The 26307-nt window shown below is 41.2% G+C and overlaps 2 protein-coding genes across 3 annotated transcripts in view; one reads left to right on the top strand and one right to left on the bottom strand.

The window, feature by feature from the left end:
• FBXO11 (F-box protein 11) overlaps positions 1–1366 on the top strand; it is a 110535-nt gene extending 109169 nt beyond the window's left edge. Inside the window, exon 23 of the mRNA XM_018055205.1 lies at positions 21–1366. Coding sequence (XP_017910694.1) covers positions 21–150 — 130 coding nt within the window. The 3' untranslated portion in view covers positions 151–1366. The remainder of the gene's footprint in view (positions 1–20) is intronic.
• MSH6 (mutS homolog 6) lies at positions 1333–23684 on the bottom strand. 2 transcript variants are annotated; one of them, XM_018055203.1, is made up of 10 exons: positions 23345–23684; positions 11682–11884; positions 9226–9395; positions 5186–7730; positions 3864–4132; positions 2734–2851; positions 2453–2542; positions 1900–2054; positions 1616–1815; positions 1333–1503 (listed from the first exon to the last, which is right to left on the bottom strand). In XM_018055203.1, the coding sequence occupies exons 1-10, from the start codon at positions 23596–23598 to the stop codon at positions 1422–1424; spliced, it is 4086 nt and encodes a 1361-aa protein (XP_017910692.1). In that variant the 5' UTR covers positions 23599–23684; the 3' UTR covers positions 1333–1421. The 2 variants fall into 2 exon arrangements, with proteins under 2 accessions (XP_017910692.1, XP_017910693.1); XM_018055204.1 differs by having other exon boundaries at positions 11682–11881; positions 23345–23598.

The raw sequence follows: 26307 nt of genomic DNA, 5'->3' as shown, positions 1-26307 counted from the left end.
GTTTTCATATTTTGTTTTAGGTTTTTCTGTGACTGTGGTGCTGGAACACTGTCTAATCCTTGTACATTAGCTGGTGAGCCTACACATGATACAGATACACTATATGACTCTGCTCCACCTATAGAATCTAATACATTGCAGCACAACTGAATACCTTCCCTAAAGAAAAAGTCCTGCCATTCTAACATCATAACTTAAAACGTTTTTGGTTTGTTTTTTTGTTTTTTTTTTTTTTTTGAAGATTTAAAATATTTGCCCATGCTACAGGAAGAGACTGTATTAAAAATGGATACACAAGGTCAGTTGACACTATGAAGCTCAAGCTACCAAAAAGAAAGTGGCAATATATTGACTCAGGATCTCAAAGCTGGGTGTTTTAGCATTACTGTGTAAAGACTTTTGAAGGGACAGAAGTGAAGAAAATAAGCTTCAATTTTGTACAGATACCAACTTCTGAAAAAAAAGCTGGTGTTTTTACAACTAGCATTGAATGCAGTCCAACTTGCAGTAGTACTACTCTTCACTAGACAGGCAGCTTTGTTGCTGCTTTTATGGACGTGGGTACCAAGTGCTTTTGTAATATGGTAAAAATGTGAGCTAGCACTTCTGCGTTTCTTTTGATTTTTTTTAACATGTATTCAGATTGAGAAATATGATTTTAATGCTTTAATCTCATGTAGTTTGTTTTTAATTTCAAGCAAAATCTTATTGTACTTGAATGTGCCCTGTTTTGTTAGCACACCTAGACTTGCTGTAACTGTACTCATGTCCCAGTATGTACGTTCTTTCTATGAAAGAGAAAACACTAATCTTAAATTATATCCAGCAATGTTTCTGGTATCCTTTAAGAAAAGTTAAGACTATTATTTCCTTCCCTTCCCTGTGCAGCATTCAAAATCACCCCTAGAAAGAGTGTTTTAATGAGACTTCCTAGGAAGGGATGCACTGTAAAACAAAAGTATTCTTGTAACTCAGTTTTGTGAAAGGTAAAAACTACTATGTTTTAAAAGTACACTTTAGAAAGTCTCTTCAAAACAGTCCTGTATTTGAACTCTGTTCATAGGTTTTTTTTGAACAGTTTAGACAAATTGCTGGAAATTAAAACAATTTCCCGCATTAAGCTGAGACAAGTATATATACAGCCCTATACAGTTTCATAGCCCCCCCCCCCATTTATGTGTATTGGTGACAGTGGGTATAAACAGCCTGAAAGTGTATGCATGTACCATAACATCTAGACTTAATATATTGTGGAGTATTCAATAACCATTATGTAGAAGGTAGATAAGAATTAAAAGGGTTTAATTTCCTAGAAAGAAAATGGAAAAATGGTCATTTTTAAAAAATAAAGTTTATTAGATCATAATGTTGTCTGAATTTACCACCTTTGTCAAAAGTGAACTCAAAGCTTCCAATGTAGTCTATAATTCCTCAATCAAAGTCAGCAACTTATGGACAGCATCAGCATCCACAGTAGACCTTTCACTAGCCAGACAAACCTCCCTTAAAATTAAAAAAAAAAAAAAAAAAGTTAGTTTGCATTTTTCACAGTGCACCATCCGCCCCTTTACTGTTTTCGAAACCCCGTGGTAAAGTTATATCCAATTACAGTTACCGAAATAATCGCAGTGACTGAGTCATCTTCTCAAATTCTCTTGCTTTTCTATGTCCCTTTTGAATAACCTCCTCTGGAAGATTAGCAAGCCTTGCTGCATTAAAGCCATAGCTTTTAGGACAGGCTCCTTTAATGAATTTGTAGAGGAAGGTAATAGTCTCCTGGCTGGGATCTTCACATTCATTTTCTACCATGCATGCCTAAAAAAGAAAAGTTACATGCTGGCAATGGAAGGACCCATTCAAAAACTTGACACAATTTCTGAATAAACAATTTATACATACCATGTGTCCTAGGCGCACTGCAATATTTTGAGAATAATCTTCAACTAATGAATGATAGTGGGTAGAAAACAACGTACGGCACTTTATATTCTCAGCAAGCTCTTTGACAACTGCGTTTGCTATTGCTGTCCCATCGAATGTTGCAGTGCCTCTTCCTGTGAAAATATACATGAACTGTATATTATACAGTCTGCCATATTACAGTCCAGAAGGACAGGCCTCAGAATTTCAGCTTAGTACATCCAAAAGCACTCTGTAAACAGGCCCTCTCTAGCTGAAGTACGCCTGCTTGTCAGCCCTTAAAGAGTTCAGGAATACTATTCAAGTGCCACTATGCTTCAGAAACCTTTTAGTTCACTTTAGCCTTATTATCCAATTATTCCTGTATTATAATTTAAATTCGAACAGGATTTAGAAATTGCCACCTTATGCCAACTGTGGAGTCTATGGACAAAGGTGGGTATATTCATATTCTTTAAGAAATGTGTCCCTCAGACCATTTTCCAGAAAAATAATTATTTGTACTAATGTTTTAGAAATTTTAATGTCTTACCTAATTCATCCACAAGCACCAGAGAGTGTGCTGTTGCATGTGTAAGTATACTGGCAGTTTCACTCAATTCAACAAAAAATGTACTTTCACCTTAAAAAAAAAAGTGATCAAAATGAAAATCCTCTTTTAACAGCAGAAACATCTTTTAGGTGTATCATTTGAATCTTATGAACTACCCAGTGGTACTAAAGATTAAATTTTACAAAAAGATTACTTCTAGTATGTAAAACTTGCATAATGAATTGCCAAATAACAGAGCCTTAGGTAGAAAAATAACTCACCTGACATTATTCTGTCTGAGGCACCAAGTCTAGTAAACACTCTATCAATTGGTGTGAGCCTACACACTTCAGCTGGTACGTAACAGCCCATCTGGGCCATTATAGCTAATAGGCCAGCCTGTGAATGAGGGAGGAAAAAGTATTTTATGACTGATATTAAGAGATATAGATAGAGATATCTATGTATATCCAGAAGACAGATAATAAGCCAAGCTAATGAACATTAACTAGAAGTCAGGCACTCTTAAAAAAACAATCTTCACAATCTTTTGCAGGAAAAGTGAGGCCAAGGGCCTAACTGGCTTTAAAGCCTCAGAACATATACACTAACCCACTACACTAGTGATTCTCAACTCTGGCTGAATAGTAGGATTAAAACCACTGATGCCTAGAACCCATTGCAAACCAAACAATTTCAGAGGATGAATATACCCAGCTCCCAGGTACTTTTTTTGTTGTGCTCTCTAGATGATTTTGATTTAAAATGAAAAGGTTAAAAACCATATTACTACACTACTGCTCCTCTCCAGTCAGCAGATTTGTACAAAGTATATAATATAGTACAGTAGAATAAGAGGGTCAGCAAACATTTTTTGTCAAGGGCCCAGTGGGCCCAGTGTCTCTGTTACATTTTTTCTAAACCTACATCTAAATCATGTTTAGCTCAGTGACTAGCCAACCCAACAAAAGGTTAGGAATATATATTTACTGTCTTCCTTAAAAGCAGTTCCCAACACTTAACTAAAGGTCATGAATTATATTTGCTTTCCTGTATGAACAAGTGCAGTGGTTCTAAGGTTTCCCAGAATGAACCTAGTTTAAGAACAAATGTACATCTGTGTAATTTTCATTCATTATGAATACATCTAACCTTCAAAGGAAATGGATGCAAAGTCAAGGCTCATAAAAATCATGGCCTGAACTAACTTCACCTTCTTAAGTGAAGTACTTCCTTTAACATCAGGCAAATATTTGACCGATGAAATGAACACAGTTCATGACTCAAGGAGTATTCCTTTGCTTACCAGTAAGTCAGTGACTGACTATTATGAGCTTTTTGGGAAACAATGGCTTAAATGTGTAATAAATTCACTCAAAAAGTTTTGTAACACCACCATTTGTAACTTTACCTGTCTCATAAGTGTAGACTTCCCTCCCATATTTGGTCCAGTAACAAGCACACAATAAGCTTTGCCATTTTCCTCCTCCTCTTCCTCACAGCCTATTAGAATGTCATTAGGAATAAAGTCATCACCAAAAAAAGTCTTCGTAATGCAGGGATGGCGTGATCCTTTAAGGTCTAGAAAGGGAGGAGTATCTTCTTCTGGCAACAGAATTATTGGACGACACATAGGACCATCACCCCCTCGACTGTAGTTAGTCAGGCACAATAACACATCTGGTAAAGAGAGGACAAAAGTGAGGCTTCATCATTTTTGAGATAACCAACAAAGGCCCAGTTTCTTTCAGAAATGCTTTTTTAGTGGAGGTAGCATGTTCCACTTTAGACAAGGCAGATTTCTTTTCTGTAAGTAGATACTCCAGTGACATTTTTCTAACTGCACAGTATACAAACTGCTTTGTTAATGGATTCATTAGCTGGAAATGAGTCATCAGTCTAAATGTTTTACATGTCTTTGTTACAGTACTTCATTACTTCATTACTTCATTATTAAAATGAGAAATAACATCTAGTTTCAGCTTAAGAAATCTATCCCCTCAAAGTAGAAACTGTCAAAACAGAAAAAAACCCCTCAAAGGAAAAAAAAAAACTTCAAAACTCTAAAATAAGCAAAGGCTTCAAAATAAGTTGGCCATGAAATTTAAAGAAAAAGGAAATTAATTATGAAACTGAAGAGGTTATATAATTACAAATACATAAACCAGGGCTCTTAAGAAATAAACTCAGAAAAGAAAGTGTGATAACTTGGGCTAAGAGAAAAAGTAAAGGTTAAAATCTTTTCAAATTTTAAAATTTCAAGTGTGTAAAGTGTAAAACAAAGTTCAAGGGACAGCTTTAAATTAACAGAGCAAAGTAGCTTGGGACTTCCCTGGTGGTTCACTGGTTAAGGCTCCGTGCTCCCAATGCCCCCAGTGCTGGGGTCGGGGTGGGGGGGGGGGGTGGGGGCACAAGTTTCATCCTTGGTCAGGGAGCTAGAGCCTGCATGCTGCTGCAACAATCACAAGTGCCACAACTAAGACCTGGAGCCGCCAAATGTTTTTAAAGTGCAATGGAAACAATGTTCCATGCACCTTTCAAAAATAGCTGAAAAAGCAACATTTATCAAATACTATAAATTCAACTGGAATTTGATCAAAATATATACCAGTTATTTGAGTTTAGGGTTATGAGTCAATAGGGAATCTCCAGTGGACTATAATTTCAATATAAAACTGGCACACAGGGCATCACTAACTAAAGCTTTAGGAACAAACCTGTTGAAAGCCTTACCCAAAACTGCGATGCACTCCACAGCAGCCTGCCAGTCCTTGTAATTTTTATCAAAGTTATAGAATAGTCGCCTCATGCAGTCCTTTAATGATGTGTCTCTCCGTTCTTCGGCTTTTATCAGATCAGCCAACTTCTTCTCAATTGTTTTGGTCCAGTATCGTTTACAACCCTTTTTGGTGGATTTCAACTCATATTCTTCTGGTAAATTACGGGTGATGAAATTCTCTGGAATTTCCAACTGGTAACGATTCCTACCAATTCCCCAGTAAACTATGGTTCTACAGCCAATTCGACTGCGCTGTTTCTCCAAGTATTCCAGGAGGCTCTGTTCATTTTCTCTTATGTCAGCAAGAGCTTGGTCATAATCAGAGTCAAATCCTGCTTTGGGAGTAATCAGTCCAGTCTTTCGAGCCTTTTCATGGTCAAAGGCTGTATCCCATCGGTTCAGTTCTGAAGTCAAATCAGGAAAGCGCCCTTCAGGATTTTTTGTCTGCAGAGTAAGGACCTGCTTGAGGATTTTAGACTTAAAGTCATCAATGACCTCTTCCATAACCCCTATAACTTTACATATTACTTTGAATCCTTCCAGAGCAGAAAGAAAATCAATAATCTTTTTTTTGCTGTATGTGGTTTCTTCATACATTATAGCCCTGCTGTCTGGGTGGTTCTGGCTCTTAAGGGGAGACCCAACATTATGAATTTTACTCAGTAGTCTCTCAAGGTCTGGAAGCTTCTTAAGAAGGTCTACAACCTCAGAGATTTTGTCAGGCACAACCATTAGGTCCTCTATGGCATCCAGGCGATCATTGATCGCATGAGGGTTACAGAGTGGGGCACAAAGCCACTGCTTTAAGAGCCGTTTACCAAAGGGAGTATGGCAGGTATCAATCTTCTCTAACAAGGTCCCTTCAGTAGAACCATTTGTTCCATTCAGAAAAATCTCCAAGTTGCTTAATGTCACAGCATCTAGCACCATTCGTTGATTGGCTTTAGTAAAGACAGCACCAGGTCTTGTAGCATGGACCATGTCAGAATCCAAGGGAACATATTCTTCAAAATTAGCCATTGATAAAAGCTCCTGATCAATAAGGCATTTTTTGAGGTAGAAGACACAACCACCAAGAGCAGAGAGGGCCAATTCACTCTTCTCTCCTGGTGTCAATCCAACAGAATCTGACTCAGCGGTCATACCTCTAAGCACCTGGGGTAGCATCACCCCACCGTCCTCATTTAACTTGTCCGTAAAATATCCTTCTTCAAGGAGAGTTCTCAAAGTTTTGGCTGCATCCCAAAACTGGGAGCCCGGTATCAGACCTTCCTGAAGAGAAGAGGATAATGAACTCTTGAGAATCATCTTCGTTTCTGTTGAGAGATTTCCCTTCTCAAATAAGACTTGTACTGGAGGATAGTGTGCCACTAAAGTCCTAAACCTGGAACAATGGCGATCGTCTGAAAACTGACCTATGAAGAACCTCCCTAGTGAGGTATCAACAAAGCATACTCCATACACGCGAGTGTGGCCAGAAGACTCCTCTTCTTTCTCTTTGAGGCTGAGAAGGTACTTACTGTAATTCTCCGAGGGGTCACCCTCCAGCACACTGTAGGTCTGTGTGCCCTTGGTAATGACCCTACAGATCTCCCTCATCACCACTCTGTCATACTTAGATGTGTGTGCCATCTTTCGGCATCGTGCCTCCATCATGTCTGGGGTCTCAGTCTGTTCTACTCGCGCTACTTTATAGCCCTTCTGGACCAGGGAATCTGAGTATCGGCCAAATGCAATTTCAGGGAAACCAGAATGGGCCCAGTTTCCTTTCATGAATACCAGCCCTAGTTCACTGACTCCAATAAGAGCATCCATGTGGTACATCTCATAAAACTTCCCCACTTTATAAAATATGACCAGATCAAAGTTCTGAGACTTAATTTGCCACCACTTCCTCATCCCAGGAGTACAGGAATTAAGGAAATCCTCGGGCACATACAGTGTGGATGCATCAAAATCTGGGTGATCGGGCCGCCTCCTGTGCACATCTCTTCTCTTTTCCTCCTTAAGCCACTCTAAAGTTTCGTGATACCAGACAGTGGGGCGATTACTGTCATCACATCCCCCACTAATGTGGGCTTGAGATTCAGGATTTTGAGGGACAGAGAAAGCACTCAAAGTATTCTTGATTTCTGATGTAATGCCAGTTGCTCGTTTGGTGGCTGAAGGCATTTCCTTTCTTGAACTCTTCCTCTTGAGAGAACCATTCCCAGTTACCATTCTCTTCCGCTTTGGAGCAACTTTGACAGGGGTGTCCAGGCCTTCACTATCACTGTCCCCCATGCCACTGCTTATTTCATCACTGCTTGCTTCCTCCTTAGTGTCTGGCTTGAATTCCACATCAGAGCCACCAATGTCACTCTCAGAGTCTGATATGACCCTTCGTTTTTTTATTTGTCGGCTACTTCGTCTGGATCCTTGCACCTTTGGCCTCACTTCCTCTTCACTCTCAATGTCATTTTCCTCTTCACTCTTATCTGATGTGTAAGTGGCACCTACCTGAGAGGCAAAGAAAGAATATTTTAAAATATAAAAGTAAAATTTAGAAAAATGACAATATTGCTAGGGAATCTCTCTCAGTATGCTGCAGCTTCATATATCAAGAGAAGAACCCATCTCCAGAAATAAGAAACTGTTTTCTTTCTCAATGGATAGCAATTTCAGTTTCACCTAAAATTAATATAAATATCACAATACAGGATTAAGTGATTCTGTCATGAGAGTTCTTTCTTACTCAATACTAATTAAGTCCTAAGGATGGCCATACATGACGAAATACCCACAGGTGATGTCCTCGTTAACAGTCACAGCTGTAGAAAAAACTTGCTGTCTTTCTTCCAGGGTCATCTCTCCTCTTACAGTTGAACATATAAAGTTTACCATTCTATAAATTCCTTACTATTAAAAAAAAACTAGTAATCATTCTAGTTCTAGTCCTTGCTCCTCCACAAACCAGCTCTATTTTTTTTCAGCAAGCCACGTTCAGTTCTCATAGACCTCCCTCATATGTAGTTATAAGGTTAAATGATTTGTCATTACCACCCAGATCTAAACATCCGATTAATGTTATGATCCCTGGTCTCAACCTCAAAAATAAGATTAAAAACATTTCTTTCTCTTTTTGTGTTGGCTGCGCTCGTTCTTAGTTGCACTAAGCGGGCTTAGTTGTTGTATGTGGGCTCTCAGTTCCCGATGAGGATCGAACCCAGGCCCCCAGCACTGGGAGTGCAGTCTTTTACCTACTGGGACCACCACAGAAAAGTGCTAGTTTCTCTTAAAATATGTATTTTATATGCCTATCTCATATAGAATAGAATAGAACAAAATCAAGCAGCTTATAGATGACTCTGTTTAAGCACATCTCATTAATTTACTAAATTAAAAAATAATGTTTAAGTATACCAACTATTTGTTCATTTAAGATTTAATTCACTCAAAGTGACCATTAATATTTGAAACCAAGGTTGTCTTTCAACCTTTTCTTACCAATCTAAAGTACAACAAAAAAAGTATTAGAACATAAACCTGGATAATTTCCACACCCTCATACAGAAGGTTACTATCAGACACCACAATCAATTTTATCACCATGTCCTCACTGTCCCTAGCTCTCTATACTGGTTACCAAAAGGGTATAAGCATGTGTGTTTCCAGCAGACTTGAGAACTTAAGTAAAAAAGGGTGCCAGACTGCTGAGGATTCTAAGTAATTGAATATGACCAGAGGTGTAAGAAAGTATGTGTGTATGAGTACCAAATAAAATACATTTATATATATTTGTGTGTGTGTGTGTGTATATATACACACACAAGCTCCGGGAGTTGGTGATGGACAGGGATGCCTGGTGTGCTGCAGTCCACGGGGGCTGCAAAGAGTTGAATATGACTGAGCAACTGAACTGAAATAAATAGGAAATTACCACTCTAATATGTCCCTCCCTACTTTTTAATATTTTCCCAACAATACTAACAACTGCCTGTTAGCAGTGTCCCACCTCTGTCTCTTCTTCCTCCTCTGGCTCTGAGGGCTCATCACACACTGCCAACTCAAGCCTCTTAATCTTGTCTTTATTCAAGGCTTCATCTGCACGTTGCATTGCTCTGTGTATTTCAGGCTTTGCACTGTAAAAATGACCTCCTTTCTGGGCTTCCTTTGAATGTGAACCTAAAAAACACACATGTATTTATTTATAAATAAGAACAGTTGGCTGGACATTTGGCTCAACATATAACACTTGCCTGAAGGAATGTTTTGTTTTGTTTTGCCAAAGACACATAGGATCTTAGTTCCCCGACCAGGGATGGAACCTGTGCCCCTGAATGGAAGTGCAGTCTTAATCACTAGGCGGCCAGGGAAGCCCTTCAGGTATAATTTTTAATGTCCCATTATTTTTGATTGATATAAATAAGATCAATAAAGCCTTCACAGAAAGAATTTTCAGGGTAAAACTATCAGTGAAACTGGAATTACCTATTTTACCTCCTGTAAGTTACCTTAATTGTTGGTTCACCCAGGACCACTCTCTCTTCCAGAAAGACCTCAGACTGTGGACCCTAATATCACACCTCTTCCAGTGAGGCATAAGATGTAAAGGAGATTTGAGACCCTTTTTAAAAAAACATTGCTTAAGGAAGGCAAAAACTACACTGTCACTTAAATAAAGCAATGACATTAACAGTAAGTTTGTTCCCAAGGCAGTTAGATAAGACAGATTTTTTTTTTTAATCCTACTCTAAGGAACCCTAAATTTTAGGAGGATAATAACCCAGTACAGACCTCAGTTTTTTCAAAACAGCTGCATCAAAAATGTCTTGTTCTGTTTTAAAGTAAAACTTTTCCTTTATTCATTTCATTTCAAAGAGCTGCAGTATTAAATGACATGTCTATCCACTGAGCAAAAGGTTAGATACAGACAATTATAATGATACAGAATTGTTTTAGTTCTTTTCCAAGAGGCCTAACTAGGAATGTTCTCTTCTTCTATCTGAATGTAACAGCTACAAAACAAACCTGAATTTGTCTAACAGATCCAAACATTACATTACTCCCTTCTTTCAGTATACTAAAACTGATGGGACATCCTAAATTTCCATGGAATTAGCAACTTTTATGAGCTGCCTAAAACAAAGCTGCAATTTCTTATTTCTCTAAAGAGCTGCACCAAAACTACAAACTGCAACAGTCAAAATCATTAAGAATGGCTCTGAACTTTCCCAAAGTACCTGTTACAGCTGTGCTCACCCCGCCGATGTAGTATCACTACCACTCCCCAAAACCTCGAATGCAAACTACAACCCTAAGACCACCGCCCCCCCAAAGGCCTACTGTTTTCATGCACACCTCTTTGCGGATTTATTCACATATACATTTTGCAACATTTTGGAAATTTAAAGGGCAAAGAGCAATATGCACATCTGTGACTTTATAAAATAATTACAACATAAAAGTAAACTTTTTTGATCTCTTTTTAGTCATCTTTTGCCAAGGCTTGGTTTAGCATCTCAAAATTAGTCCTGGAAAAAGACCTCATTTATCATCTGGTCCAACTTGCATATAAGCAAACAGAAGTTACTTTGGCCAAGATTACACAGCAAATTAATGAAAAAAACTGAAGTAAATTCTCTTACTCTGTCCTCACCCTACACATCAGATTTCTACACAGGCCTATCTGCCCTGCAGGTTGAGGAGCGATACGACCAAAAGGGCATGATTCCCAGGCTTCTGGGAAACTTGACCACTGTTCTGATTCCAAGATATTGAGTTCAGCAATGTCCTAGCCAGCAGTCTGAAGATAATGGAAAAGCCTGTGCATGTACAGGATGACATGCACCCTGCAGCCACACTGCACATGCCCTGCAGGAGACTGACGGTACAGCCAGCCCAGGTGAAAGCACACAAGCAGGACTGCCGATTCTGTGATAAGTAAGGCTGGGCCTGGGGAGAGTGAGTCAAGGGTCCAGAAGTCTAGCTTCTGATGTGACGCTCGACTCAGATGTGTTCCTAAGGTGAGCACTTTGAAGCCGAGGTCGCATGCTTCTCCACCTTCCTAGAGTATGTCACTGATCTAGATGTTCTGTATCTTGGCTACATTGTCTCTCTTTTGGAACCTTTTAAGATAGGAACACTTAATTTTTTTTTTCATGTCTGAATCTGGCATTGTCACCCATCACGAGATCCAATCATGAAATCATTTTTCCTTTAAGGGTTTGATATTGCTATAAGTCACTCAGAAGGACAGAAATAAAAATTCAACTCCACACTACAAACTCTCCAAAGATCAGCTACATCTTATCCTTTTCCCATGCTAGAAGCTTTTACCACACCCGCTCCTAAAATTTATTGGAGTAAAATATGCTTAAATCCACTGTGTAGGAGACACCAACATTCAGACTCACATGTGCATGGGCTCTATCTTACAAACATACCCAACCTGCAAAGTAAATCTCTTACCTGTATATGGCTTTAATAGCCTTCTGCTAACCCAGCCCCGAGTTGGGCTGTCATCAAAAAACTGTACATGAACTCGGGCAGACTTTCCTTTCTCACGGATGAATGTTCCATCAAAAGGGTGGTTGTAAACCAGGCAAGGCCACCAAGGGTAACCCTCCATCTTGGCCCAAACCAAATCACCTGGTGAGAAGTCACAAGAACTGCTGCCAAGAGAAAAGACATAATTTGGTTAATATTTTGTTAAGTTACATTAAAGGCAATTACTACAAACAAGCAGTTCTAAGGAAGGTATCTTAAGACACCTTTGAAATTTTCTGGCATTAATATTCAGGTACAGAAATTCTAAAATTAATGATTTTTTAAAATCAAATTTTCAAGTCATTTTTAAAATCATAAGCAAATATCACAAGACAACACAAATGTAATGGTAAAGTTAGAAATTATCTCAGAATTATTCAAGGTTTAAAAACTGGCAGAATTCTGATAGACTAGTAATAGCAGGAAAAAGACAAACTCATTTGTACATGTGATTCAAATTATAACACCTGTACTACCACATGTACACATTAGGAACAGGATCTGACCCAAAGTATTAATAAAATACCAAGCATAATGCCTAGGCAAATTTGCTATACTTACATTAAAAGTTATTTCATTAAAACTTTGCTCCAATGTATTCCGAATACCCCAAAAGCTAGCAGACTAATACCCCTAGCCCATCCCTAAAAATCTAGTTTTGTGGGAAAACTTAAGAGGTAAGTATGTAATGTGCCCAAAATAGTTGTGTACATAAACAGTTGTATAAATAAACCTACAGAATCAACAGGAGATCAAATCTTCACAAAAACTAACTTAGCCCTGAAGATTTCCTGAGAAAGGGAGAGAAGAATTATACAAGAGTCCCTCAGTGATACAGAGGCCACAACAATTGATAAACCCTGCTCCAGTACTATACACCATGATTTTCTAAGCCTCCTTAAAGGTTTTCACTGAATAATGACAAACGTGAAATAAGTACATTACAAAAGAGAATATTTCAGACATTTTAGAATAATCAATTGAGGCCACCTTAATCAGGCTCAATCATAAAACTGAAGTTATTTCTTTCTTCAAAAAATGTGGATGTGGAAATCCCTATGCTAGACAGAAACCAGAAGATGGCTTCAGCTGGTGCTTACATCCAGGGCCTTTAAAGTACATTTTCTTTCAACTTAGAAAACTGTAGTGACCAGCATGAGTTTATAATTATTGCTGTCAAACACCAAAGGGGTCATCTTCAAACAGGGGGCTGTGTCTGCACAATTCAGGTATCTTAAGTGTTTCCTCGTTACTAACATAACCATTTGTTAAGAGGAGACAAATGAACTGTGTGGAACTGTCAAGCAGGCTTTCCCTTAACTTAGCCGGGCGACCACTTAACCACAAAGTCTATCACACTGGGATCAGGAAACCACAAGCTTTCCTTGTATGTTAGGTCCTGAGAGTACCCTATATCTGTACCCTTTTCTGTTGCTAAAAGAGGGACATAACCTTTGTCCATATATAAATACACTATCAGAACCGAGTCTGAACTCTATGACAGTAACTTCTAGAAGACTGACCAGAGAGCAAATACATGTTATGCCAATAAACATGTCTCCTCACAGGAAGCTATTTCTGGCTGTAAAACCTTCAGACATCAGACTACAAACTGTTGGCCAAAGTCGACTTTTCTACAGGGGGACCAGTAGGGATACTCATCAGTCCAGCCTGGCTGCCCTTCATCCCTTAAGAGATGAAATTTCGTGTGTACATCATGAAGCCTTAACTCATCACTGGCTAGTTTGAAGCAGTTCCTCCCCTAGGTGAGCTCAGGCTGGCCAAAATGGAGTCAGGTTGCCAGAATGGAGTCAAGATTACAAAGTGTTCAGTTGCTCAGTCATATCTGACGCTGCAACTCCATGGACTGCAGCACTGCAGGCCTCCCTGTTCATCACCAACTCCCCGAGCTTGCTCAAACTCATATCCATCGAGTTGGTGATGCCATCCAGCCATCTCATCCTCTGTCGTCACCTTCTCCTCCTGCCTTCAATCTTTCCAGCATCAGGGTCTTTTCAAATGAGTCAGTTCTTCACATGAGGTGGCCAAAGTACTGGAGTTTCAGCTCCAGCATCAGTCCTTCCAATGAATATTCAGAACTGATTTCCTTTAGGATGGACTGGTTGGATCTCCTAGCTGTCCAAGGGACTCTCAAGAATCTTCTCCAACACCACAGTTCAAAAGCACCAATTCTTTGGCACTCAGCTTTCTTTATAGTCCAACTCTCACATCCATACATGACTACTGGAAAAACCATGGCTTTGACTAGATAGACATTTGTTGGCAAAGTAAGGTCTCTGCTTTTTAATATGCTATCTAGCTTGGTCATAGCTTTTCTTCCAAGGAGCAAATATCTTTTAATTTCATGGTTGCAGTCACCATCTGCAGAGCCCCAAAAAAATAAAGTCTGACACTGTTTCCACTGTTTCCCCATCTATTTGCCATGAAGTGATAGGACCGGATGCCATGATCTTAGTTTTCTGAATGTTGAGTTTTAAGCCAACTTTTTCACTCTCCTCTTTCACTTTCATACAAAGTGTTAGTGCTTTGTAAAAGTGAAGACTGTTTTCCTTGCCCATGTGAGGGTAAGGACTAACGTACGGCTAATTCAACAGTAGCGATTTCATTACATACATGTCTATAAAAGTTACACATTCTTTAGAAAAGAGTTAGCCCATCAGAGACTTTGACAAGAATGAACATCTTGGTGGCACATTTGCAGTTCAAGGGATCAGGATGCCCCAAAACTAACAATTCTGTTTTATCTCGAGTGAAGAAACAAAGCACTTGCAAGCATCTCAGGTGTCTTAGAAACTGAATATGTAGATCAAAATTCTTAAGCAAAAAATATGAGATGGCCACATTTCCCTCCTGAAAGTTCCTGTCTATCCTCAATGAAGAGTAACTCAAGTTTCCAGCTCAAGCCCAAGCCATGGGAGAAAAAACTTTGAGTTCTATACCTTTAACAGTACTAAGTTAATATAGTTTTTTTCCAAAGGAAATTTGAGCTTTTTCTCTAAGACTGTTACCTTAAAACTGTCATTTGTATAAAAGTGAACAAACTGTACAACAAATTGTAAAATGGTGTTCAAAGGTTTCAAATTGACATAGCGTCCTTTCCAAGCAACCAACTTGAAAATGCAGTCTTTAGGGCTTCTCTGGTGGCTCAGTGGCAAAGAATCCGCCTACCAGTGCAGCGGACACGGGTTCGAGCCCTGAACTGGGAAGATCCCACATGGGGTGGAGCAACTAAACCCGTGCAGAGCTGCTGAACCTATGCACTAGAACCTGCCTGGGAGCTGCAACTACTGAAGCCGACCGCCCGGAGCCCGTGCTCTGCAGCAGGAGAAGCCACAGCAACGAGAAGCCGGCACACAGTGCACCTGGAGGGGCCCCTGCTTGCTGCAACTAAAGAAAAGCCTTCACAGCAATGACAGCACAGCCATAAGTAAATAAATAAAGAACTTTTAAAATTTAATGTCTTTAAATTTATTTGAAAGGCAAATAAATGTGCATCCTCACTAGAGGAAGAAACACATAAAAAGCTAATTACAATCATCAGATCTGTAAAGCTAAAATGCCATCATAAACTGAATTGTTTAAAAACAATTGTTTTTCAACATCACCTCACCCTAAACATAAACTTATACTTACAGAATCTTATGTATAACTTAACTCTGCTGTTAAGAATTGGGCTGGGTGGGGGGAGGCGTGGGCAGAATGGATTCCCTGGTAGTCCAGTGGTTAGGACACAAAGCCTTCACTACCTGGAGCAGCCAAAAAAAAGAAGTGGAAGTACACTCTAAATGCTAAGACTAAAAATGTCGTTAAAAAAAAAAAATGGATAGTTTCCCCAATGTTAAAAGGCTTTTCAGAAAAAAATTCTTTTTTAATCTACTTTCTAAGTGCAAAGTCTTTAAAGGTAATTTAAAATTTTTATCTCTAGTAGTTGTGCAGTCTCTACAGAACATCAAAATAAAAGGAACATAAATTTTAATCCATGCAAATATTCAGATTTTTATCAATACTAATACCATATTTTAAAATATGTAACTGTAACTTAAGCATGGGATCACAGTGGAATGTACTATAATTTGATTATCTGCTATTTTTCATACATTGATCCTTAAAGAGCCAGAGGACCTTATAAAATCAAAGATGGATACAAATGGCTCTACTTGAAACTTTATTTAACAGTCGGATTCAGACTTTACTGTATTTTAACATTTGGCTCCATTTCCTGACACTCTTAATACCTTTCTCTTTTCAAATAACTAGGACTGTGTTAAATATTAACAAGGATCATCGAACCCTATGCAATGCAAATCCAATCTGAAAATATCTAGGCCAAAAAGTCACTTTACAATGTAGAATGGGTTCTTCTTGGAGTCCAGTGTGAAATCCCAAAATAAATACAGGAATTAGCCTATAAATTAGCCTACTGTCGGGAGCCACGTTAGGCATTACTGACAAAATGGGAGGCACAACCCCAATTCCCTCTCCTTGTCCCGCAGGCACGGACCCAGGATGAAGGAGTTAGGCCTTGTGATTCCGACTTGTTTTTTCCTCTCCTCGGCTGAGTTGACTGAAAAGAATACTAAGGTGCTTATTGTTCTTGAGAGGAGCATAAGAAGGCACAAAGCCTTCTGCAGCTGTGCTCAGAGAATAATTCATAAAGCTAATCACTGACATTTGTTCAAGGACCTGTACAAAAGAGTGTTCCAGGATGAGCACAGCTTGAGGCCATGGGAAGGATTGCTACCTAAAACCTATTTGTGAGGGAAATGTTTATGGCAAAGGAGTTTGCTGAATTTAGAGCTTAGGAATAATTAAAATAGTTAGAAGCTAAAGATTTAAGGAATGTTGTAATGTTAGCATATTTTACTATAGCTTATAGAGATTAGGAATTTTGGAGATATTAGTGGTTAGAAGCCTTTTTAGAGAAAGTGAGCTCAGGATACTAGGGGCAAACAGGATTTATAAAGATAAGAAATAAACTGAGGAATACAGTATGCAGCCCAGACATTAGCATGAGTTACAATGTAGTCACAAGGACACATGAGAAGAAGTAGATAAGAGAATTGCTGAGGCAGAACTCCTGTTGAGGGGCAACAATGATTTATGGAGACAACAAATCTGGGTCAGTGGGAACTGAAAATGTCAAACCTCCGACCTAATGCTTTTGTAAAAGTATAAAAGAGAATCTTAAGCTTGAAATAAATATGCAGTCCAAGAAATACGAATGAGAGGCTGCATGGATACTTGCTGACCCTGCCCATCCCTTCAGGCTGATTCCCTGGCTGCTGGAGCCAGACTCCAGTAGCCTACTTTATAAATATGATTCAACTATGATTTCACAAGTGGTTTGTTTTCTGGCTGTGCCACACACCTTTTTGGGATTTTAGTTACCTGAGAAAGGACCACACTGGGCCCTTGGCAGTGAGAACGTGGAGTCCTGACCACTGGACAGCCTGGGAATTCCCTTGTTTTTAAAATGATAATATATCTCAAATGTTTGATATCCTTGGGATTTTTAAAGACAGCTTTAAAAAGGTAAGAGGAAAGGTGACAGCTCAGAAAAACAAGTGTAAAACATACAACTAAAACGCAATGTCATACAACTAAAAGTAAGAAATGACTTAATAAAGCTAAATATATATGAACAAATCTTTACACTTTTGCTTAAAAAAATGCTGTTATTTTTGTTCCCTCTTTAGCCCATTACCTTGGTGTCGATTATTAGTTGTACCCCAAATTTATAAGCAACATTTCTGTCTACTTTTTAAAACAGCATCAGTAGATACAAAAGCAATGCTAGAATTTGCTCCTATAAACAATAAAAGTTAGACTGGCTATGTGTAAAAAGAATTTGTATATATAAACACAAGTTTCACAAAGGTGAACATACTCTCAAGCCAACCATCAGTGTTTGTATCTACTTCTCAACGTAGACCGTTAGAGTAGAATTCCCCTACCCTCAAATAGCTAATGAGAAAACAGAAGTAACCAGAGAAATTATTACCAAGGGCTCCCATCACACCTACCCATCAACCTGCACCTCTCTGCCCTTCACCTGGTTTTCCTTCCTTCGGCTTGAATAACTATGGCATCTAACACTTATGCATGAGGTCTAGGACAACCATATAAATTATCATCCAAACTGGCCTCTAAAACAATTTCCTAAATATTATTAGAAAAGAAGCCTATAAAAAAAACTAACACTAGGGCTCTTCAGAAAGCAGCTCAAGAAGCAGGGACAACTAATAATCGTCATCAGAATGAAAAGTTCTGAGATAATGTTAAAAAGTTATCAACGCCAGCTTAAAAGAGGCTCCTGCTGGCCAAATTATGACAAGTTGAGCACCTTTTTAGTTATATCGATTAAATCAAATTAAGTCTGTGAAACCAAGTCCACCATGATACTTTTTTAAAAGCCTGAATTCTTTTCTTACAAAAACTAATATTATTATATTAAGTGTGATATTATTCAGAATATATTACTATAAATAGATTTAATTGTATGAAAAGTAAAAGGAAAGGCATCTACAACTGGGGCAGATTGTTACCTTTAACTAAAGGCTCTTAGGGGGGAAAAAAAAACCTTGTCACGGTCTGACACACCACTCCTATAAATGAATACAAGGCACACACTTACAAATTTTTACTGTCCTCATTTCTCATAATCAACAGATAATTATTGAAATGAGATTGCAAAAAAAACAAACCAGCTAAGATTTGCTTTAAAAAGCCAGATTTACATAGTCAGAAGCCTTGCTCACAGCTCTTTCAATTGTCTTAATAAGCTAGAGGGGACTTCCCTAGTGGTCCAGTGGTTGAAATTTCACCTTCTGATGCAGGGGGTGTGGTTTCCAACCCTGGTGTGGGAGCTAACCACAGGCCTCCTGGCCAAAATACCAACACATAAAACTGTTGGGGTCCAGCCCCCGCAGGATCCAGGGGAACCCGAAGGAGAAACGGCGTTGGCGAATGAATGAATGAGAAAGGAACAGAGGAGAGAAAGAGGCTGATATTCCTTGGTTTACACAGGAAGCCAATAAAGCCCCAAGACAAGGAGCTTGCCCTGTTCACGGAGGCCACAGGTGCCCTCCCGGTCTCCCGAGGGAGTGAAGACACAGAACGTCTCCCGTTCAGGTCTTAGGAACCTGGGCAGATAAGTGAACGCAGGTAGCCTCTATGCTCCAAGGGATCAGCCTGAACAAGAGAGTAAGAGAGAGAAAGGAAAAAAAAAAGAGAGAGAGAGACACGGGGTGACCAAGCTTCTTCGAGCGCAGCCCATTACTTTATTTTCAAAAGGGACTTTTATACCTCAACTTGTACATAGAGGGAAATGAAAGATGCAAGGTCATACAGAGTCAGCCCAAACATTCCAGCATTCCATTTTGCCCTTATCGAAACCAGGATTTTTTTCTGCAAACCTTTCCCACAAATGATGTTGTGTACATTATCTTCTGGCCTTGGAGGCCTGTGAACATTTTATGACCCTCTTTTGATAAAGGCCGCTCAACCAGAAAACTTATTTTCCCTCAAAGTGTTTTTTTCTTTATATTTCTAATCTATGTCAGCCTCAGAAAATGCTAAACAGAGTTACATTTCTCACAGAGCAAAGGTGCAGTGAGTTATAAGAAAGAACCAATTAGCTCAAAGGTCTGATGTGGTTAAATTCAAGGCTACTGCTTGTTTTTCTTACATTCCAACTATGTTAACTAATGCACTCCTAGGTGCACAGTGGATAGGAGATATGGGAACTTAGCAACAAGCATTGGCCCAATAATGAAATCCTACACCAGCACTACTCTAATAACTTTTAACTCTTTGAAAGGCTCTATGTTATAGGCTTCCCGTGCCTCTCACAGTTGGGAGGCTGTGAACAATCATATGCGTAGCTGCAAGAGTCTGGATAAACTTGCCAAGCAAGCCAGAATGCTAACAGAGGGGGTTTGAATTGAAATTTTCCTCTCATGTCCAGGAGACTTACTAGCTAGAGCCCTAAGTTGATTTTCTCCAGAGAAAGGTGGTCAAGGATAGCCCCCTGTATGTCAGAAGAGTTGGTGAAAGGCACAAAATAGTAAGACAGACAGATTCTGGTTTGGGAGTAGATGCTCGAGCTGGTCTAGGGAGCCCCTCGAGTCCTGAAGCCTTGCTTAACAGTTCTCTTCCACATGACCTTGTCCTGGGTGGGATGGCCTGTGCTGGCTCCCGGCATAAAACAGAAGCAATATAGCAACAAATTCAATAAAGACTTAAATTTTTTTTAAGAAAAAAGGCTATAGAAGAAATGAAATACTGAGAAGCAGGCCCAGAGTGCATAGACATACATCCTGCAGCCATTTACTCAAACTGATGTCACCTCAACTGCTTCCTCTTTCTCAACCCAGGTGAAAAAAAGACTTTTGCATCACACCTGACAAAGATACTAGGGGAAGGAAAGAAAAAAAGACAAAACACTTTTAACAGTGGTGCACAAGAGTAAACTAAATGACAAATGACCACTGAAAGATGTTCAACTTCTTTCAACTGACCCCTAGGAAGAGTCCAAATGGTTTTGTTGCCCATCAGCAGAGACTGGATCTCCTCATACGTAAGGCTCCGGCCTCCTGTCTTCATTCTCAATTTGCAGGACCTTCCTTTTCCTGCATCAGCTTCCTAAAACCACCTCACCTCTACAGCAGCTGAGCTAACTTCTATTTATCTACCCTCTGGTCTCAGCCTTAGAGCTGAAAGCCTACCCAGACCCATACATACCCTATCCTCCCCCCAAAGTGAACAGAGCTCACTGGCTCTGCTCCTGCTCTAAAACTGCCTTTTCTCTTGTCCTGGTCACTCTTGTATCCAGGTTCCACAACACCTCTGTGCCTGCCAGAGGAGGTACGTTAACATTTGTTAAGTGAAGGCCAAATCTATCTAATGAATGGAGAGTTCTTTAGAAACCTAGAATCAAATGCCCATTTTTCTTGAATACCCTGAAAGCAGTCCTATAGAGCAGGTGGTCAAATGTAAACAATATTATTCTTTTATGTCTTTTATGAGTTTCCAAAATTCAGACCTCAAAAGAAAAAAAAAAAAAAACCTGCATATGCTATTCAAAATATAAAGCACAACCATACAACAAATAATTCCATTCATTTAGAATGGATGCAGGAAGAATCAAATTCAAGTTTAGGTGAACGTTAACGCTTTGTACATCTTTTACCATGCATCCATTACAGAGGATGCCCATGTAAGGAAGGAAAAAAATTATTTTGGAAAAATATTTAATTTTCACTGGAGTATAATTGATTTACAATGTTGTGTTAGTTTGTGCTGTACAGCTGAGTGAATCAGCTATACTTATACATATAACCCTTTTTTAGATTTCCTTCCCATTTAGCTCACCACAGAGCACTGAGTTCCCTGAGCTATACAGTAGGTTCTCATTAGTTATCTGTTTTACGCATAGTATCAACAGTGTCCATACACATCAATCCCAATCTCGCAATTCATCCCACCTCCCAGGGACAGTATTTTTCCGTCTACCCATCTGAGGTCTTGGCTGAGAAATACAAAGGGAAACTGAGTAACACTCCTGGAGGTGGCCCAGGGTACCACCTTAAACCACTGTCTTCAGCTACAGACAAAGGAAAGATAGGGGGCCAGGGAGGGAGATCAGGGAGGTCACCAAGAAAAGAACAAAAACCAAAGATATGTTTGTTATTAAGATTTCAGTTCAGGGCCTATAGAATCTCCCTTCTCTTCTTAGTACAGAGAGGCAGGCATCCTTACAAATGGAGGTTTCCCTTTTAAATGTAAATTTCCCTTACAGAAGAATAACTTCTACTGTTCTCAGAGCTTCTCCCCTATCTTGCCCTTCTCAAAAAATACTCAGCTCAAAATAACCTCTGTGCCAGAGGCACATTCTGCGGTGGCAAATCCTGCCACTTTTCGGGCAACTACATAAACTTCCTGAGAGGGTCGCTTGGAGGAAGGTAACACTGTAATTACAGCTGCACTTTGAAAAATCTGTGGGACGCCTAAAACGCAAGACATTCTAAATCAACTACTCAGCTCTCTGATTTTGAATGTGGTTTTTTTTTGGTACCACTATTTCACCCTTTCAGACGGCTGCCATTACACTGTATGCCTAATACAATACATAGGACACAGTAAGTGCGAGCTTTTCAAAATGTCGCCCACTACTTCAACAAAGACCAGCCAAACCCTGAAACACCACCAAACTGCCTAGGAGAGGAAGGCACCGCCGGGCAGGCTTCCCCTTTATCACGTTCGTATCTCTCTCCCAGAGCCCTATCAAGGCTTTTGGGGGCTCTCAATTCAGGAAAAAAAATTAACAGTCCCCCATCCTCCCCTGAAATCCCCAACAAAAGATGCACTATTTCGGGGATGGCTTCGGTCTAGTGGTTAGGATTCCGCGCTGTCACTGCCGTGGCCCAAGTTCAATCCCTGGTCCCTGAACTTAATCTCGAGAGCTTCCCTGGTGAGGCAAAAAAAAAAAAAAAAAGCACTATTTCTTAAACTACTATTATTTTCAATTTGCATAATACTTCCAGGTGTCAAAATTAACATTAAGCTTTCCATCTGTTTTGATGCATATGCAATCTATCTACACGTTGACCCAGCTTGGTCCTCGCACTTTCTGCTCCCCGCCCCTGCAATCCTAACTCGGACCAATCAGGCCCCTTGGATTACCAGCTGACACACCCCCGCGCTCTAAACTTGCCGCCCACCCCCTCAATGTTAGTCTCTCAGTAGAGTCTTGACTTTTTGCAACTCCAAGGACTGTAGCCCACCAGGCTTCTCTGTCCACGGAATTCTCCAGGAGGCAAAAATAATGGAGTGGGTATCCATTCGCTTCTCTAGGGGATCTTCCAGATTCAAGGATAAACCCGGGGTCTCCCGCATTGCCGGCAGATTCTTAACCATCTGAGCCGCCAGGGAGGCCCCAAGATTACCGCAAAAGGTAACACTCACCCACCCCAAGAGCCTACACACCCACCCCGCCAGAGGCTTCGCATCCGAGGTTCTAATCCAAACATCGAGGGTGTTCCTCGAGCAACTAGCGGGTTCGAAATGGACCATCCCGGCTCTGATGGGGGAACATCCTCCGGATATCCCACTCGAAGCACGCCGCGCCCCCACAGCCTGCTAGTTCCCGGCGTCCATCCATGCCTCGGGCATTCCTCCTTCCTGTCACCCCTCCCCCGCCCGGGGCAGGCGCCACCCCTCCCTCGCCCAGAGGGCGCACCGCGCGCCGCGCAGGCCAGCTCTTTTCTCTTCCCGCCCCACCCCCCAGTACTCCCTTCTCCCCTTTCTCCTCCCTACTCCAAGCACCTTCCACTCCTCCTCCCGCACCTGGCCGACTTCTCTTCCACCTCCGAACTAAGTGCGTCCTCCCCTCCCCGCCAACCCCCTCTCCATGCACGGCTGATTTCCTCGCACCCTGTTTACAAGCTACACCTTCAATGCTCCCTGCACTCTTTCAAGCAGCCCCACCTCCTCCGAGCCCAGGGCTTGGACGCGCAACCCTAACCCCGCGAGGCCACCTCCCTGCACCCCCCCTACGCCGCTACCTGGCGGGGATCGCAGGGGATGCCGACTTCCGCAGCCCTCCGTTGAGGTTCCTGGCCTCGGCCCGCGACGTGGTACCCGCTAGGGGCTCAGGCCCGGCCTCGTTCCAGGCCGCATCCCCGCCTGGGGAAGGGGAGGCCCCGGTGGCAGCGGCGGCGGCGCTGCTTCCACTTGAGACTCTGACGGAGGCTTTGTTGGCATTATTCACGGCCGGAGATTTAGGGAAGAAGCTATACAGCGTGCTCTGTCGCGACATAGCCACAGAGGCCGAGGCTCAACCGCTCTGTCGGACCGAGCCACTAGAGGCAAGGCATCTACCGCGCGGGGCCTGCTGGCGGGAAATCTGGGGGGAGGTGCGCTCCGCGGGAGGAACTCTGGCTCCAGCGGCCAATCGGCAGGCGCCTGGGCGTGCGCGGGCGGCGTCACTGGCGGCGCGCGTCCGGCCCCGCCCCCTCGGGCGCCCAGAGACGCGGGGAGGGCGGGGTCGGCCCGCCGCTGCGCGGGGCAGTAGCCCGTGGTGCTGCCCGCCGGTCGCGCCTAGGCGGGTACGGCTTGGGGCTGGATAGGACTGGAAATCTCGACCCACATGAAACCTGGCGCGGCTGCGGGGCTCCTCACCTCGGAAAGGAGTTCGTCTTTGAAAGGGAATCTAGAGTCACCGGAGCTGCGATCACGTAGGGGCCGGTGTGTGCCGAGTGCGTGCACTGCCTAGACTGTGCAAGGCGGGTAAGCCCAACGGTCACGGAAAGAGACCCCTGCGGAGAAACGCCTGCCAGCACCTGTGTGAAAATCCTGCGGTTAGATTCCATACCCAAGGAACCGGGGGAAAAAAAAAGATCAGACTTCCAGACTTAAATCAGCAGATCAAGTCGCCTGTTCACTTTCCATTCGCAAAGTATTGCATATAGTAGGTACTTGATACTTTACAATTGAACGCCAAGTGGCAGGCCCTGTAAGAGTTTATGGTGTATTACTGCCTACGCAGCTTTCCTCTGCTGGGCAGCAATCAAATCCAATCATTTTATATAGATTAATTAAATCCTCTCTGTAACCTGTGAGTTAAGTACTTCTGGTCCAGTGTTCCTTATCTGAACTCTTGGCCAGGTGTGTCTCAAAATGCAGGATTTTTCCTATTTAAAAAAAATCACAAGGTGTGAGTAAATTCCTATTCTCCAAATTAAAGAAAGAAATTAGAAGACTGACAAGTCTTTGGCCCTAATTCCAGGCCCTGAATAAGTAACTATGGAATCCAGAATCCCAGAAACTAACCCCAACCAGCAACAGCTGTGCTTTGGTACAAACACATGAAGATCAGCTCGTTGCTTTGTTCAGGAATCTGTTCTGCCACGCAGTTCTCCTTTCTAGGCATGTAATAAAGTCAGCTTTGTTTCAGAAGTAGTATTTGGAATAATATTAATCCCTCCATGAGGATAATACAGGACACTCTCAGAGAATCTTGAGGCAATACCCTGAAGTCAAATACAATATTCCTTCAGCAAAAGGACTTCTTCCCTGGTGATCCAGGGGCTAAGACTGCGCTTAGTAAGGCAGGGGAATGGGTTCAATCCCCGTTTAGGGAACTAGATCCCACCTGCTGCACCTAAAAGATCCCGCATGTCACAACTAAGACCTGGTGCAGCCAAAATAAATAATATATACATATTCCTTTAGGAGAACATATGCATATTCACACTAAGTGGGATAAATACAGACTAAAAATAGCCTCAGTTTAGCTCAGGTCAAAATCTGCTACCAAATGAGTTTGCCACAAAACATTTTTCAGAACTTTTTGGATTTTAGAATCACAAGTTGGGAATTGTTCACTCCCTAAGTCACGTGTGACTTTCCAACCCCATGAACTGCTACATGCCACACTTCACTATCTCCAGGAGTTTGCTTAAACTCATGTCCATTGAGCTGGTGATACAGCACCACCTCATCCTCAAGCCCTCTCTTCCTCCCTTCAATCTTTCCCAGCATCAGTCTTTTCCAATGAGTCAGCTCTTCACATCAGGTGGCCAAACTATTGGAGCTTCAGGATCCATCCTTCCAGTGAATATTCAAGCTTAATTTCCTTCAGGATTGACTGGTTTGATCTCCTTGCTGTCCAAGGAACTCTCAATCATCTTCTCCAGGACCATAGTTCAAAAGGATCAATTCTTCAGTGCTCAGCCTTCCTTATGGTCCAACTCTCATCTATGTTTGACTGCTGTAGAAAAACATAGTTTTTCACTATATGGACCTTTGTCAGCAAAGGGATGTCTCTGCTTTTTAATATGCTAAGTTGGTCATAGCTTTTCTTCCAAGGAGGAAGCATCTTTTAATTTCATGGCTTCAGTCACGATCTGCAGTGATTTTGGAGCCCAAGAAAATAAAGTCTCTACTGTTTCCATTGTTTCCCCATCTATTTGTCATGAAGTGATGGGACTGGGTGCCCTGATCTTAGTTTTTTCAGTGTTGAGTTTTAAGCCAGCTTTTTCGCTCTCTTTCGCTCTCATCAAGAGTCTTCTTTGCTTTCTGCCATCAAAGTGGTATCATCTGCATATCTGAGGTCATTTATATTTCTCCTGTCAATCTTGATGCCAGCTTGTGAGTCATCCAGCCCAACATTTTGCATGATATACTCTCCATATAAGTTAAAGCAGGTTGACAGTATACAGCCTTGACATATACTCCTTTCCCAATTTTGAACCAATCAGTTGTTCAATGTTAAGTTTCAAACTGTTGCTTCTTGTCCTACATACAGTTTTCCCAGGAGACAGAAATGGTGGTCTTGTATTCCTATCTCTTTAAGAATTTTCCACAGTTTGACGAGACCCCCATAGTCAAAGGCTTTAGAGTAGCAGGGATTGTGAACTTGTATTATGTCTCCATTTTATGGCTGAAGAAACTTAGGGACAGATGGATTAGATGGCCCAAGACCAAATAGCCAGAAAAGGATAGAGTAGGAATTTAAATTCTAGGA

This window comes from Capra hircus, chromosome 11 (genome assembly GCF_001704415.2).
Source record: "Capra hircus breed San Clemente chromosome 11, ASM170441v1, whole genome shotgun sequence".
Lineage (NCBI taxonomy): Eukaryota > Metazoa > Chordata > Mammalia > Artiodactyla > Bovidae > Capra > Capra hircus.
This window is presented reverse-complemented; position numbering and strand designations above follow the sequence as displayed.